This window comes from Ctenopharyngodon idella, chromosome 13 (assembly GCF_019924925.1).
Source record: "Ctenopharyngodon idella isolate HZGC_01 chromosome 13, HZGC01, whole genome shotgun sequence".
Taxonomy (NCBI): Eukaryota; Metazoa; Chordata; class Actinopteri; order Cypriniformes; family Xenocyprididae; genus Ctenopharyngodon; species Ctenopharyngodon idella.
In genome coordinates, this window is record NC_067232.1 from 9076965 (window position 1) to 9089983 (window position 13019).

The 13019-nt window shown below is 36.4% G+C and overlaps 1 protein-coding gene across 1 annotated transcript; it reads right to left on the reverse strand.

Moving 5' to 3' along the window:
• Positions 1–334: 334 nt before the first annotated feature.
• Positions 335–12231, reverse strand: slc1a4 (solute carrier family 1 member 4). The gene is made up of 8 exons (XM_051918075.1): positions 11579–12231; positions 9933–9975; positions 7847–7912; positions 4693–4859; positions 3930–4163; positions 3108–3302; positions 2604–2738; positions 335–1737 (listed from the first exon to the last, which is right to left on the reverse strand). The coding sequence occupies exons 1-8, from the start codon at positions 12088–12090 to the stop codon at positions 1479–1481; spliced, it is 1611 nt and encodes a 536-aa protein (XP_051774035.1). The 5' UTR covers positions 12091–12231; the 3' UTR covers positions 335–1478.
• Positions 12232–13019: the final 788 nt, after the last annotated feature.

Sequence of the window (13019 nt, forward strand, 5' to 3'; positions counted from 1 at the left end):
CGCCTTATCACGCCATACGTGTTACATTTCTCAGCGCTGGTCAGAACCAACCAATCACAGTAGTTTGTGATTATTTGATAAGGATTTAAAAATCATTTTATTTAAATTGTTGTGTCTGTATTCAGTTTTATTATTAGCTATAAATCTAAATTAAAGTTTAACTAAATTAAAAATAAATAAAATAAAGTTTACAAATGTTAATTACAGTTACATACTATCAACAATCCCTGTCAAACGCAGGAAAATGTGTATTCAGTGTAAATCTAAGATTTGCTTCTTATAATAATGCAATTGTGTAAAAAAAAAAAAGAAAGAAGGCAAAAGTACATGTAAATCAGAGACACAAATGCTTTTGATTTAATTGTAAGCAGAGACACACAGACAGACATCGGTAACAAGAAGATAATTTACAGTTAAAAGATAGTGGAAAAGTATATGAAGGTAAAATGCATATAAAAACACAACAATCAAGTGCTAATTAATGGCTTTTAGAGTTCATCTAAATAACATCTGAATATTTTCATAGCGACAGATTACGAAAATAATTTTCAATGCGGTACAAAAAGCTAAACAATTAGAATAAATTAAACTCATTCATACTTATCAAATTGTTTTAAAATGGTTTACTTATTAACTAATGACCAAACCTAAAAGTTGGGCATAAAATGTACAAGAAAGTCTAGACAGTCTTTGCTCATAATCCCACTTACCACTAGATGTCACTAGATACCATGGGTGATGTTGTTGGGTCAAACAACAAAATAAATCTTTTTTATGTAGAGAACGGAGGTCTATCAGGAAATGTTTGACCCTACAGTGTCTCATCATCAGGTTTAATATCACATGTGACCCTGAGTTTTGTCTCAATTTCTGAGCTTGGCGTTCACTTAAATCATATTTTAAAGTACTAAAACCATAAAGCACAAGCTCTGAATCTGCTAGAATTCACAGGAGTACTTCACAAGCACACATGCACAGCCCCCCAAAATCGCCAGACTATACCATAATGCAACAGGATTTGCCATTAGGGACACAAATATTTACAGCAAATACTTTCTGGTCTATCTTTGAAATAGTTAATATTTCACACAGTCAGTAAAAATATAGCAAACAAACAAAGAGCAAGAGGTCAGTCTGTGAATGATTTTCATTACTGCCCATCTCTGTTTGCAGATTGGAAATATTCCCTTTTAGATTTTGCACATAATCTGGGACATGTTCTCAAACACAAAAACTGATAGTAAGAAATAATTTTGGCACAGGTGGATAAGATTATCATAACAAAACCTGTTCTTTTGTCAAGTACTTAAAACTAAATGTAAAAGCAAACTGACCATTAGTGTTCCATTCACAGGAATAAGTAAACTTTACATATGATGTCAACTTCGCACTGGTGGTGACATAATGTCTATAGTGGTTTTTAAAGAGTGAAAAAGAGAAAAGAGTGAAGAAAGAGATGGGAGACCACAGTCAACACTTTACAGCACAGACTCCACACCGTCCTTTTCGTTGAGTGTTTCACGTGAGGAGCTTTCTTCTTGGTTCTGGTGTGTGACGAGAGGGGAGGTCTCTTCTTCTGCCTTGACATTAGCCACCACATCCACCTTCACCTCTTGCAGTTCCTGCTCCTCTTGATGCTGCTGTTGTTGTTTCTTCCTCTCTTGCTCATTGATGTGGTGAAGGATTCCAGCACCGAGGGCATCTCCCTCCACGTTCACAACGGTGGTCGTGCGGTCACTGATAACACGTCAGACACACAGTTTGTTAACTCAAGGGCTAGAAAATCATAATTCTGTTATATATTCTAAATCCTAATTCTATATGCCTTCATGTAGCTCAAACAGTAGAGCATGGCGCTAGGCTAGCGATGCCAAGGCCATGGGTTCAAATATAAGTTGCTTTGGATAAAAGTAATGTTTTCTATTCCATATTGAAAATTTTACATTGTGTCCCTATGTTTAAAACTGTATTCATGCATATACAGAATGTAAGTTTCTTATAAGTATAATGTTTCTGATTATGATAAGAAGATTTAGAAGACTTTAGAAGACTCTTAAGAAGCTTTACACAAAAATAGAGTGCAAAATCAGGTTTCATGATGATGAAGGGTGCATTTAAAGACCTATATATACTGTGTGTGTGTGTGTGTGTGTGTGTATATATATATATATATATATATATATATATATATATATATATATATATATATATATATATATATATATATACACACACACACACACACACATTTCTTATCAATGTTGAAAACAGTTGTGCTGCTTAATATTTTTGTGGAAACCATTTTTTCAAGATTCTTTGATGAACAGACAGTTAAAAAACAGCATTAAGTGTTATTAATAAGAAAAAATAACATTTAATTAGTACATTTAAATAGTTTGCATAAATTAAATTGAAAAAAAAAATTACATTAAATAAAATCAATCATATCCCATCCCATAAGTACATTTGTCACTGATATGGCATCTCAAAAACACAACACTGATCTATGAGGTTAAGTGTATTAATTACAATATCGATATCATGTATTAATTTGTTGATTGACACCAATATAAATATGAGTAAAATGGCAGAAGCTGTCTTACACAATCCAGTCCACAGCCAACATGAGTGACAGGTCATGGGTGGGCAGACCAATGGCCTCCAGAATGATAGCGATGGTGATGATCCCACCAGCTGGGATACCTGCTGCTCCCACACTGGAAGCGGTGGCTGTCACCCTGTGAATAAGCAAATTAACAGTCATTTAGCTGATGCTTTATCCAAAGTGACCAATGGTACGCTTATTACAGGGACAAATTCCCTGAAGAAAAGTGTAGTTAAGTGCCATGATGCTAAAAGCTGTCACCATCCATCCTTCCATCAGATCCTCAGTTCTGCATAGGCCAGCATAACCTGCCACACTGGGACAGGCTCCAGAAAGTGAGTGTATGTTGCTTGTAAAATTAGATCAAGCATAACATCTCTGCCTTGTTTAGATACAGAGCACATGTAGACACAGGAATGTTCACAGGAGACACAGGAATGTTCACAGTATCTATGAATACTCCTGCTGATTCAAGAAAGACCTCATAGGGATGTGCACTCACAGGATTGTGAAGATCTGGCCTGCGTTGAGGTCAACATTGTTGAGCTGGGCAATAAACACAGCCGCAACGCACTGGAAAATGGCTGCACCGTCCATGTTGACAGTGGCTCCAATCGGTAAAATGAACCGACTGATTCGTTTGTCAACACCGTTGTTCTCCTCTACACATTTCATCATGGTGGGCAGGGTCGCTGAGCTGCACAGGCATAGAAAACAGACAGAGTTTGAGTATGTAATGGCAAAATAGATGTAATAGTGTCCATAGCCATTCTATTGGTGGAAAAAAAGGTATATAACCCAACTTTTAGTAACATCACAACCATTACATAACTTTGAATCAGTGTTATTTTCATATTACTTATATACTATTATAGTATTTATTGCTTTGAATTAGCTTTTTTTATATTTTCAGTTTTCATGTAATATTTACATTTAACTTTATTTCAATTTTATCTCAATTAACAAAAACATTTTGCAATAGTTTTAGTTTTAGTTAACACTGCTTTAGATTGGTCTAAAAGGAATGAGACTGCAATTGAAAATTATGGAAAAGACCATTCAAGAATCTTACTTTGTCAACCCGATTAAGGGCCCTTTGCCAACGAATCAAGGTTTTGCATTTCCAACAACAATACTAAAGATTTAGCAAACTGGTGGTTCCAGGAAAAAAGGAAACAAAGCTTGTTAGTCACATTTTGGGAACCAAATTAACCCAAACATTAAGCTGCATTATTGCCTGCATTAAGCTATTGTATGAATGTAGGTTAGCTCATCTAAACCTGCTTTTAGGATTACATACTATATGAAATAAATAAAAAATTACCTGGAGCAGGTAGCAAAGGCTGTGGTGAAAGGTGTGATGAGGCCAGACAGGAAACTGAAGGGGTTTTTACGAGTGAACCCAAAGTAGATAAGAGGCAAGACAATGCCACCATGGATGATGTGGCCCAGGATAGAGGCAAAGATGTACTTCCCCAAACTAGTGACCAACAGAACCACATCTTCCATTTCCACAATCTTACTGCCAACCAAGAACATGATGCCAAATGGCACATACCTGAAGGACAAAACAACAGAATGTATCAGACATCATGTGCATAGTACAACTTAAGTTTTTAGAATATGTAAAAGTTTTACTTTCTTTGAGATTTCAGTGTTGAATATTAAAAGAATGTTTTAGTATTTTGTACTTTATGCTCACCAAGGCTGCATTTATTTGACTAAAAATACAAAAAACAAAAAACAAAAAAAACACCCCCCCAAAACAGTTGTGTACAATTTTTTCAGGATTCGTTGATAAATGAAAGTTCAAAATAACAGCACTTATCTGAAATAGCAAGCTTATATATATATATATATACACATATACACACACACACGGCACGCACACACACATACACGCATATATATATATATATATATATATAATATATAAACAAACTTTTGTTAGATGTGATTAATCATGATATTTACATTATATAATATAATTTATATTATATTATATTATATTATATTATATTATATTACATTATATTTAAGGGTCTGTGCCTTAGACTGGATTAGATGTCAATTTGACCTTTACTTACCACATGATCCAGGACACCAATACCATGGTGGCTTCATTGAAGGCATTGAAAAAACGAATGAGCTCCTCTCCTTCTGTCCCAAGCTTTCTCAAAGCAACTCCAAAAACCATAGCGAAGAGAACAAGGCCCAGAATATTCATTCCATCTGCATCTGTTCCAAAGGGAACCTGAAACCCACCAAAACATGTTTGTCATTGTTATAAAGTGGCTTACATAAGTAGACATTCAAATATTGCCATTCAGCCTTTTCAATGTTTTCCTGGCAGCACAAAGTTAAGAATTGGTTTAAGGCGAACAATGCAACAGTAAAACAGATCTGATGATAACATTGTTTTAAGCAACAAAATGTGACATGTTAATGTGCTCTGATAAATGCTGAATTTGCTAATAACCTATATGAATAACGTTCCCACTCACTGGGATATTTCATATTTCCTGTCACTGAACTTGATATGATTGTACATGGACAAGTGATTTTCAAAAGCCAAAAAAGTCATGAAGCTTGGCTCTCAGACAGACTGTCCCTCAGCGGTTGTGGCAGTGGGGTCACAGGTGATGAAGATCTGAAGGGACTGAGCTACTGTTCAACTGAATCCCTCTCTTGTTCTGGGCTTTATCACACATCCAGGCATGGCTCATCATTTGGCACATAGCACTGGTTGTTCTGTAAGCCCTTCTTAAGCAATTACGGACCTCAAGCGTTCTGAAGGATTGCCCACATATTTGCCCATGCACCAGCAGATATGAGACATTTTAGCTGAGCCAGGATGTAATGAAGACCCAATGATTTATTCAAAGGCTAATCACATACAGCAGATAGAGTATTTCATTTGCAATCTGTGAATGTTTTAATTTTTGCATATTTTGCCCTGAATTTGAAGGAAACACTGATGGAATATATTTAAACATTAACAAATATGCAAGTGGCAGGAGTCGCAGGACATATAAACGTTGTGAATGAAGGTCATTCCAATTCTGTGGAAATATACATGCATATAGGTCTGGATGTAAATATATTTACTATTTGAGGCTGACTGCCCTTACGAAAAAGAAGTTTATTAAACTGTGCGCTGAATAGCCTATTTTTTTCACATAGTTTACATACCCTCTTATAAAATTACATTGTTTGAAACTATTGATTTATAAAGAAATCAGATATGTTCCTAAATATCTGAATTTTTGTGTAGGCTAGTCTGGTATTGTGCATAGGAATTTACTTCAAATCTACTCTTTCTTTTCCACGATTGTTTTCCCTGTTATACAGTAGGGGGCACTATTACGCATCTTCCGAAAGAGTACAGAATCTCCGGATCAAAAGACAGGTGAAGAAGATGCAGCGATAGAAGATTGCTTACGCAAATGTAAAATAACGCAATCATCAAACATTAAACAGCATATAAGTTCAAAACTGCCTAATGTTACCAAATGATATGATGAACCCATCAAGAGGAAACGGCTGTGAAGTTTGGGTGGTGTTGATGGACTTGATCTAGTCCATCTATATTTTGATCATCGTTCTGAATCCCATCCGGACGTAGCCTTTGACAAAAATGCGATTTTCTCAGCTTTTTGTTTAATTATTATTATTTTTTTTTTTTTTTAATGAAACTTACCCACATTCAAGTGTTGATAAAAAAGAATGCATGAAGCTAGAATAAAATGTTTTTTAAAATAGAAAGAGTTAAAGTACAATTAAAGGTATATTTCAAGTATAAAAGATGTATCCCTAAATAGGACATAGTAGTATACTTAAAGTGCAAAATAATATATAAATACTAAACTGTATGGTGTTATGTTCACTTAAAGAAAACTAGTTGTCCACTTAAAGTTTACTACTGTTACGTTTATAGTACACTTAAATGTATACTTTATATAAAAGTTGGCCAATTTCCAAGCAGTATTGAAATAGTACACTTGTTTACTGTTACGAATGCCAGCGAAGATCCCTCAATCGGCCCCGGAGGTCTCACTCTCCCAAATATTAACTGGACTACAAATCCCAAGCACCCACATACCTGGCCTGATTACTGGGCACCTGTTTCACATCAGCCAGCTATTTAAGCCACACACACATACTCCTTGTGAAGTACTGTTTGCTCTGCTACAATTCTGTGTTTGATTCCTGTTTCTGTCTGCCTGTGTATCGACCTTGTTTGGATTACTGACCTTGGATTGTTTGTCGCCTGCCTGTTACCCTGTTGTTTGCCTGGACTATTACTTTGATTGTTTGCTGCCTACCCTGATCCTTTGCCCGGTTATGACTACGATTGTTGTGCTGCCTCTGACACTGTTGTTTACACTGGTGATAATACCTACGCCTGCCTGTACTGTGAGCTTGCTGTTTACCAATAAACCACTTATGAATCCCAATCAACCTGAGTCATCATCACATTTACTACTAGTACATTGATATTAGTATACTTACTACATAAAGTATACTTAAAAATATACTTGAACATTACTTAAGTATACTTAATAAAATTAACTTGAAGTATACTTTTTCGTAAGGGTGTACTAATAATATAATGACAGAAAATGTTAATTGGAAAATTATTTGAAATCTGAATATCTTTCAGCAGACCTTGAATCATTCTACAAGCACATTGCTGAGACTACAATGCAGACACATGGGAGGCACATAGAAAAAAAGCCCTCTGGGAAAGGCTTGCCATCTCCAGCTGCTTGAGTGCTCAGTAGGACAGGAGCAGCAAAACCGGCTGCGTCAACCCTGGCCCTGTGCAAACAAACAGCAAGCTCATTCAAGGCTGCCAAAGAGCCAAACACTACTGAGTGGTCTGAGACAAAACCAGCCAAGAAGCCCCAACTGGACTTGAGTTTCATTTTTTTATTTTATTTTTTTTTAAAATTGCAAAACTACTGGGTTAAATTGACATTTCAGCAAGTGACATGATGTGTGTTGACAAATGTTGACAATGCATGCTTAATATAGGAAAAGGAAGGACCTAATGCTACTAATAATTCTATTAATTAATATTAATATATATATTAATAATTATAATTATTAATGTTATATAATTCTTAAATATATTATTATCATTATTAATACTAATATCAATTAATAATATTTCAATACAATTAATGTAATTAATTAATATAATAATAAAATATTATTAAAAATAAAGAGATCATGTACCTTCTGGTAGTTGAGGGTTCCATTTGTTCCATTTCCAACAAGAATCGTCTTGTAATCAGTGACATACTGTGACAAAAGTGAGAGATAGAGGAGAAAAATATCATGAGCTATATGTAGTGCTTATCAAAGAGCTATTTTGGCCAATTTCAGTCCATTCCAGTTTGCGGCTTCATGAACTGTGATGCATTTGATTATTTCTCTGCACTGAGCGTGTTTATGTGCATGTCTAGTGCCAAAATACTCACAAAAGCAGCATTTAAAGTTAGCTGAAGAGGACTTTGAGACTGGTACACACAGAGACAATGACAGTGATCCCCCACAACTCTCCTATTCAGAACCTCTTCTCAAAAACTCCAATTATATGAGCTAAGCCACTCAGTTTAGTTTTCGCCTACTTTCTACCTCAAAAGTACAAATGGAGTAGGCACCGTTCGCATACAATGTGTTCTTGCGTTAAAAACACGAAACGTGAAGGTGGCACTGAACTATGGAAAAAATGCTGGATCTCGAGACACATTTTTAAAGGTTAAACTTTATGGCGATGTAAAAAAAGCGACAAAATCGCAGCGGAATTCTTATTTTTTAATGGAATATTGCAGTATTTACTATCAATTATTTATCCGTGCACATTTTTTTTTATTTTATTCACATGCCTTCGAAATCTTTAATCAGAATAACTTCCCCTCCCTCTTGCAATGTGGTGTGAGGGCGGGACAACTTGTCACTCTCATGAGATTACAGCAAATGGCAATAATCCAATGATCCAATCAATTTCAGATGGCCAAAATCATATCTCGCCCTACATTTTTTCTTGTTCGAGAAGCCGTTTCACTCAGATATATGCCACAAAAGGGAAGAAAGAACACTTCAATTTCACACCAACTTTAATGAAAGAAGGTGCCTTTTTGAAAAGTTTAGAAAAGTGGGGCACCATTCTCACAGAATGCGTTCTTGCATTTTAGAAAAATGTGCGACGTGCCATGGATTAGAAAAGAACGTGAGATACATTTTTATAAAAGTTGAACTTTGTCATAAAAAAAGTTGAAAAAAACAGCTAGATATCAGCGCAGTGGTGATAGATGTCCATTTATCTCATGATTAAATAGAAAAACATGTTTACATATTAAAAAATCAGTCTAGTGGAAAGCAAAAACTCGTTTGTGAACTGGCTCTAAAGGTTCACAGACAGCCTATCTGTAATGGTTCTTTAACTTAGATGAATTTACACTGTGTTTGGATAATCTGATGTTGACGTGCATAAACATATTTCATTTAGAGATAATTAAGACAACCTGGAATAGATCTACAAAAATGAGTTTGGACAAGTCCATATGTAGATGGCGATTAAAATAATTCCCAGGCATTTCTGTATTAATCCTGTTAATCTGTGTCTCTTTTTCTTTAAAGCCTGTCTGGACTCCATCCAGGCAAGTGTTGATGGAAATCCCACTGGATAGAGAAACATTCTCCCATTGGATAAAGAAACATCCATTTGCACCTAATGACCCTGTTTCTCTTTCTAAAGCTACTCTGGCCTTTAGGAAAACATATTTTTTTGCAAATAGATAACAACTGGGTACCCTGTTCAGTTTGTGTCAGTGAGGTTGTGCACATGCTATAGTCTGGGCACAGAGATGTTATCTTCCACCCCGACCACCAAACCCCCTGACCTTCCTTTGAGCAAAGCGTGCTCACTGTTGAGCAGCTGACCTGTGTGGTACAACTCAGTGAACTAAGCCAGGTTGCCAGGCACCAAGGAATGGAATCAGCTTTCTATGGTAACTGCCTGGTTGCTTGGTGGTGAGAAAGGATGGGAGGTATTTATTAAGCAGGGACAAAAATGGTTACTCCATTTTGTGACTCTCTCAATTAGAGATGAAGGAGCTGTTAACATGGAGGAAGTGATCAACAAATATTCATTCTGGACATAACCGTTGCTGTGTGAGAGTGTGTGTGAGAGTGAGTGTGTGTGTGTGTGTGTGTGTGTGTGTGTGTGTGTGTGTGTGTGTGTGTGTGTGTGTGTGTGTGTGTGTGTGTGTGTGTGTGTGTGTGTTTTGGGGACAGCTGGAGAACAAAAGTAACTCACTGAGCGGAAAGCTGCGGCCACAAGGTTGGATGGAAACAGGTTTCTGAAAAGGAAAAACAAGCAAGAAAGATAAACCAGTGATGCAGACATGTGTAAAAATGAGCTCTTATCATCACAGATGGACACAACTGGTGTTCCATTGCTAAATTCCCACCAGTTTGCATCATGATGGACCTGTAAAGGAAGTTTTGCATTGATCCAGACAGATCAATATCTTTATCTACAAACAGATATCCATTCACTCAGGCTACAGAATGGATTATTTTAAACTAAACTGAGTTTTAGTTCTTATTCATCATATGACCTGAGTTAAAAGAGGATTAATATAGTAACCCTGTGAACTATGAGGCAAAGAGAAGTATATTTTCTCCAGGTTCATGCAAGCCTATTATACAGTCATTCTTCAAGTTCTGATTACATAATTGGATAGAAGATTTATACTCCAACAAGAGGAACTTTCAAGACTTTTTAGTAACAGGTTTCAGAGGTTTCAGGTTTCAAGATATGTGCACATTTCTTCCACAATCACAATTATTTTCCTGTTGGAAAAACAAAACAAAACAATTATTATTATTATTATTTTTTGCAACATTGTAGCTGATTTGTTACTGGTCCGTGGTGGTCTACCGACCAGGTCTACCAGGTCGGCTCCACCAGCTGGTATCCATTTTCTCCATCAACTTGGATGAATAAAATCCACCATATATGTCCAGCAAAAAAAAAAAAAAAAAAAATCATGTAAAACCAGCAACCATCAAAAAGATAACTCCTAGGGAGACATAGCCTTATTTCTGTCCTATAGCACAGCAACAATTGGGCTGTTATGAAATATCGTAACTCTTGTAGGCTGCCATATGCCAGGCTAACTAATAGTATGATGCATAATGGTCAAAATCAATCAGAACAGTTTCAAAAAGTGACACATTATACCTTGACATATTAGAAAACAATATACAGCACTAAACAGACAACCAATTAAATTAAATATTTTGTAATTGTCCATCTAATCATCATTAAAAAACACTAATAAAAGTTTAGCGTCAGTGTTTTGAAATTTTTTATAGAGGCTTTTAGAGGATCAGTTCAATTTGTTGATGGATTTTCCTATATGTTGAAACATGATGATGTTCATGGTAATACCAGGCAATTAATAACATTTTCAGAATGACTATGGCCCATGTGCCATGTTATTACTAACATTTGGTTGTTTCCTGATTTTTAGAAGCTTATCAATATTTTTTTGTCCCTCTTTACTTGATGTCCCACTTTTTCTGAACACACTATGCTTTCTGTTTAAAACATTCTCTTTTCTCCAGAAATATGAGAATTTCCATCTGTTTTTCAGCTCTTCTTTTTCTGAGGCAATAATTAGGATGCACAGCATAGGTGACTTAAATACCTAAAATAAATAAATAAATAAATAAATAAATAAATAAAAGATGCAAAGTATGAAATTATTGTCACATGATCTGCAGGTAAAGGGTGAGTTAAATCTCAGCATGGCCTTCTAATCATGCCAGTGTTACCGGCAACTTCAGAAGCAGATTAATTGCTGCTAGTGGACTGCTTTATTTCTCACGTTGAATTCTATTTTTATCACCAATGTTTAGGCTATATTATTAGCAGTAATTTCACCAAAATGATACCTTGCAAGGTCTAAAAACGAATCCGCTGTCTCTTTGTTGGAGCTCAAGTCTTCCAGCCCCAAGTCGTTGGTGTTCAGCGCTCCGGCTCCCACGCCGGGTTTGATGATGAAGGCGAGCGCAACCCCGATGGATGAAGCGATCAGAGTGGTCACCAGAAAGTAAGACACGGCGATCCCTCCGAGCTTTCCCAGCGAGCGCGTGTCCAGACTCGCAGCGCCAGAAATCAAACTGCAGACCACTAAAGGAAGGATGATCATCTTGAGCATCCTCAGCAGCATCTCTCCGGGGAAGGCGAAATAAGTCATCTGCGCTCGGGTTAGGTTCATGTTCCGGACCATCATCCCGAGCCCTACGCCCACCAGAACCCCGGACACCGTCAGGATCACTAAGAGATTTCTTTTGAAGAAGACCATCAACCTGTCTTTAAAGCTTTTCTTTTCTGATTTTACTGAGACCGCTGGCAACAGGCTTTTGTGCCCGGCGTGCCCATTGATTTCGCTCTTCTCCTCCATGATTTTCCCTACACGCTCAGTCTTTCCACTCGTTTATAAGAGGTACCAGGCTTTTCTCATCAGCAGCGTGCGCGCGCTTGGAAGGGAGCGGACTGGAGAGCGCTTGTAAAAACCGGCCGGCACTTATACATGTGCTGCATCTACCAATGACGAGGGGTCTTTTAAAGATGAAGAATCAGGGCATGCGCACTCCTGGACCACGATGAAATGATGCAACAAGGCGAAGGGTTGCTGATATATAGGCTAAAACCAATCAATGAATTATTATTATTATTATTATTATTATTAGGCTATTATTTTATTATTATTGGGTGATTTCATATGTGTGCTTTTTCCATTTCGTGTGCTAATAAATTGCATGGCAAAGGTTTAATCTATCTATCTATCTATCTATCTATCTATCTATCTATCTATCTATCTATCTATCTATCTATCTATCTATTCCGGAGACAGTTCAAAAAACATGGATTTCTTTTTGTGTTAAGAACAATTATTAAGACATAATGTCAGTTTTTCATTGTTAAAGATGACAAAAATATTTTCATATTTTCATTGAATGATCCCATTATTACTGTAAATTCCATTGTTGTTTGTCATTTTTAAGACAATGGTAGATTTATTTTTCATTAATATTTGCACAATTTTCAGTTGCCATATTTGCAACATGTTCTGGTTGCAATTTTCGTCCATTTCTGTGTTCTGTGCTTATTATATAAATCATAATTTTAGACTCCCACATACTGTACATTTCCCCCCAAGTTAAAGAGCCTAAGATGTGAAAACTTCGGTTCTTTTTAGCTGTCTGTAGTTGCTTTCCCCTGAACCTCAACTATTCTGTTCCAAAAATAACATTTCACAGCTGCCAAACCAGGAGCACAGGAAGCTGAGTTTGCTCTCCAGTCTTTGCTATAATACTGAACCCCACTGTG

What these genes read in the sequence shown, in the direction of transcription:
- slc1a4 (XM_051918075.1), bottom strand. Translation starts at nt 12,090, where the DNA reads ATGGAGGAGAAGAGCGAAATCAATGGGCACGCCGGGCACAAAAGCCTG. An exon ending in GAACCCTCAACTACCAGAAG is followed by an intron (nt 4,860 to 7,846) that starts GTACATGATCTC and finishes GGTGGGTTTCAG; the next exon opens with GTTCCCTTTGGAACAGATGC. An exon ending in GCCTTTGCTACCTGCTCCAG is followed by an intron (nt 3,303 to 3,929) that starts GTAATTTTTTAT and finishes ATGCCTGTGCAG; the next exon opens with CTCAGCGACCCTGCCCACCA.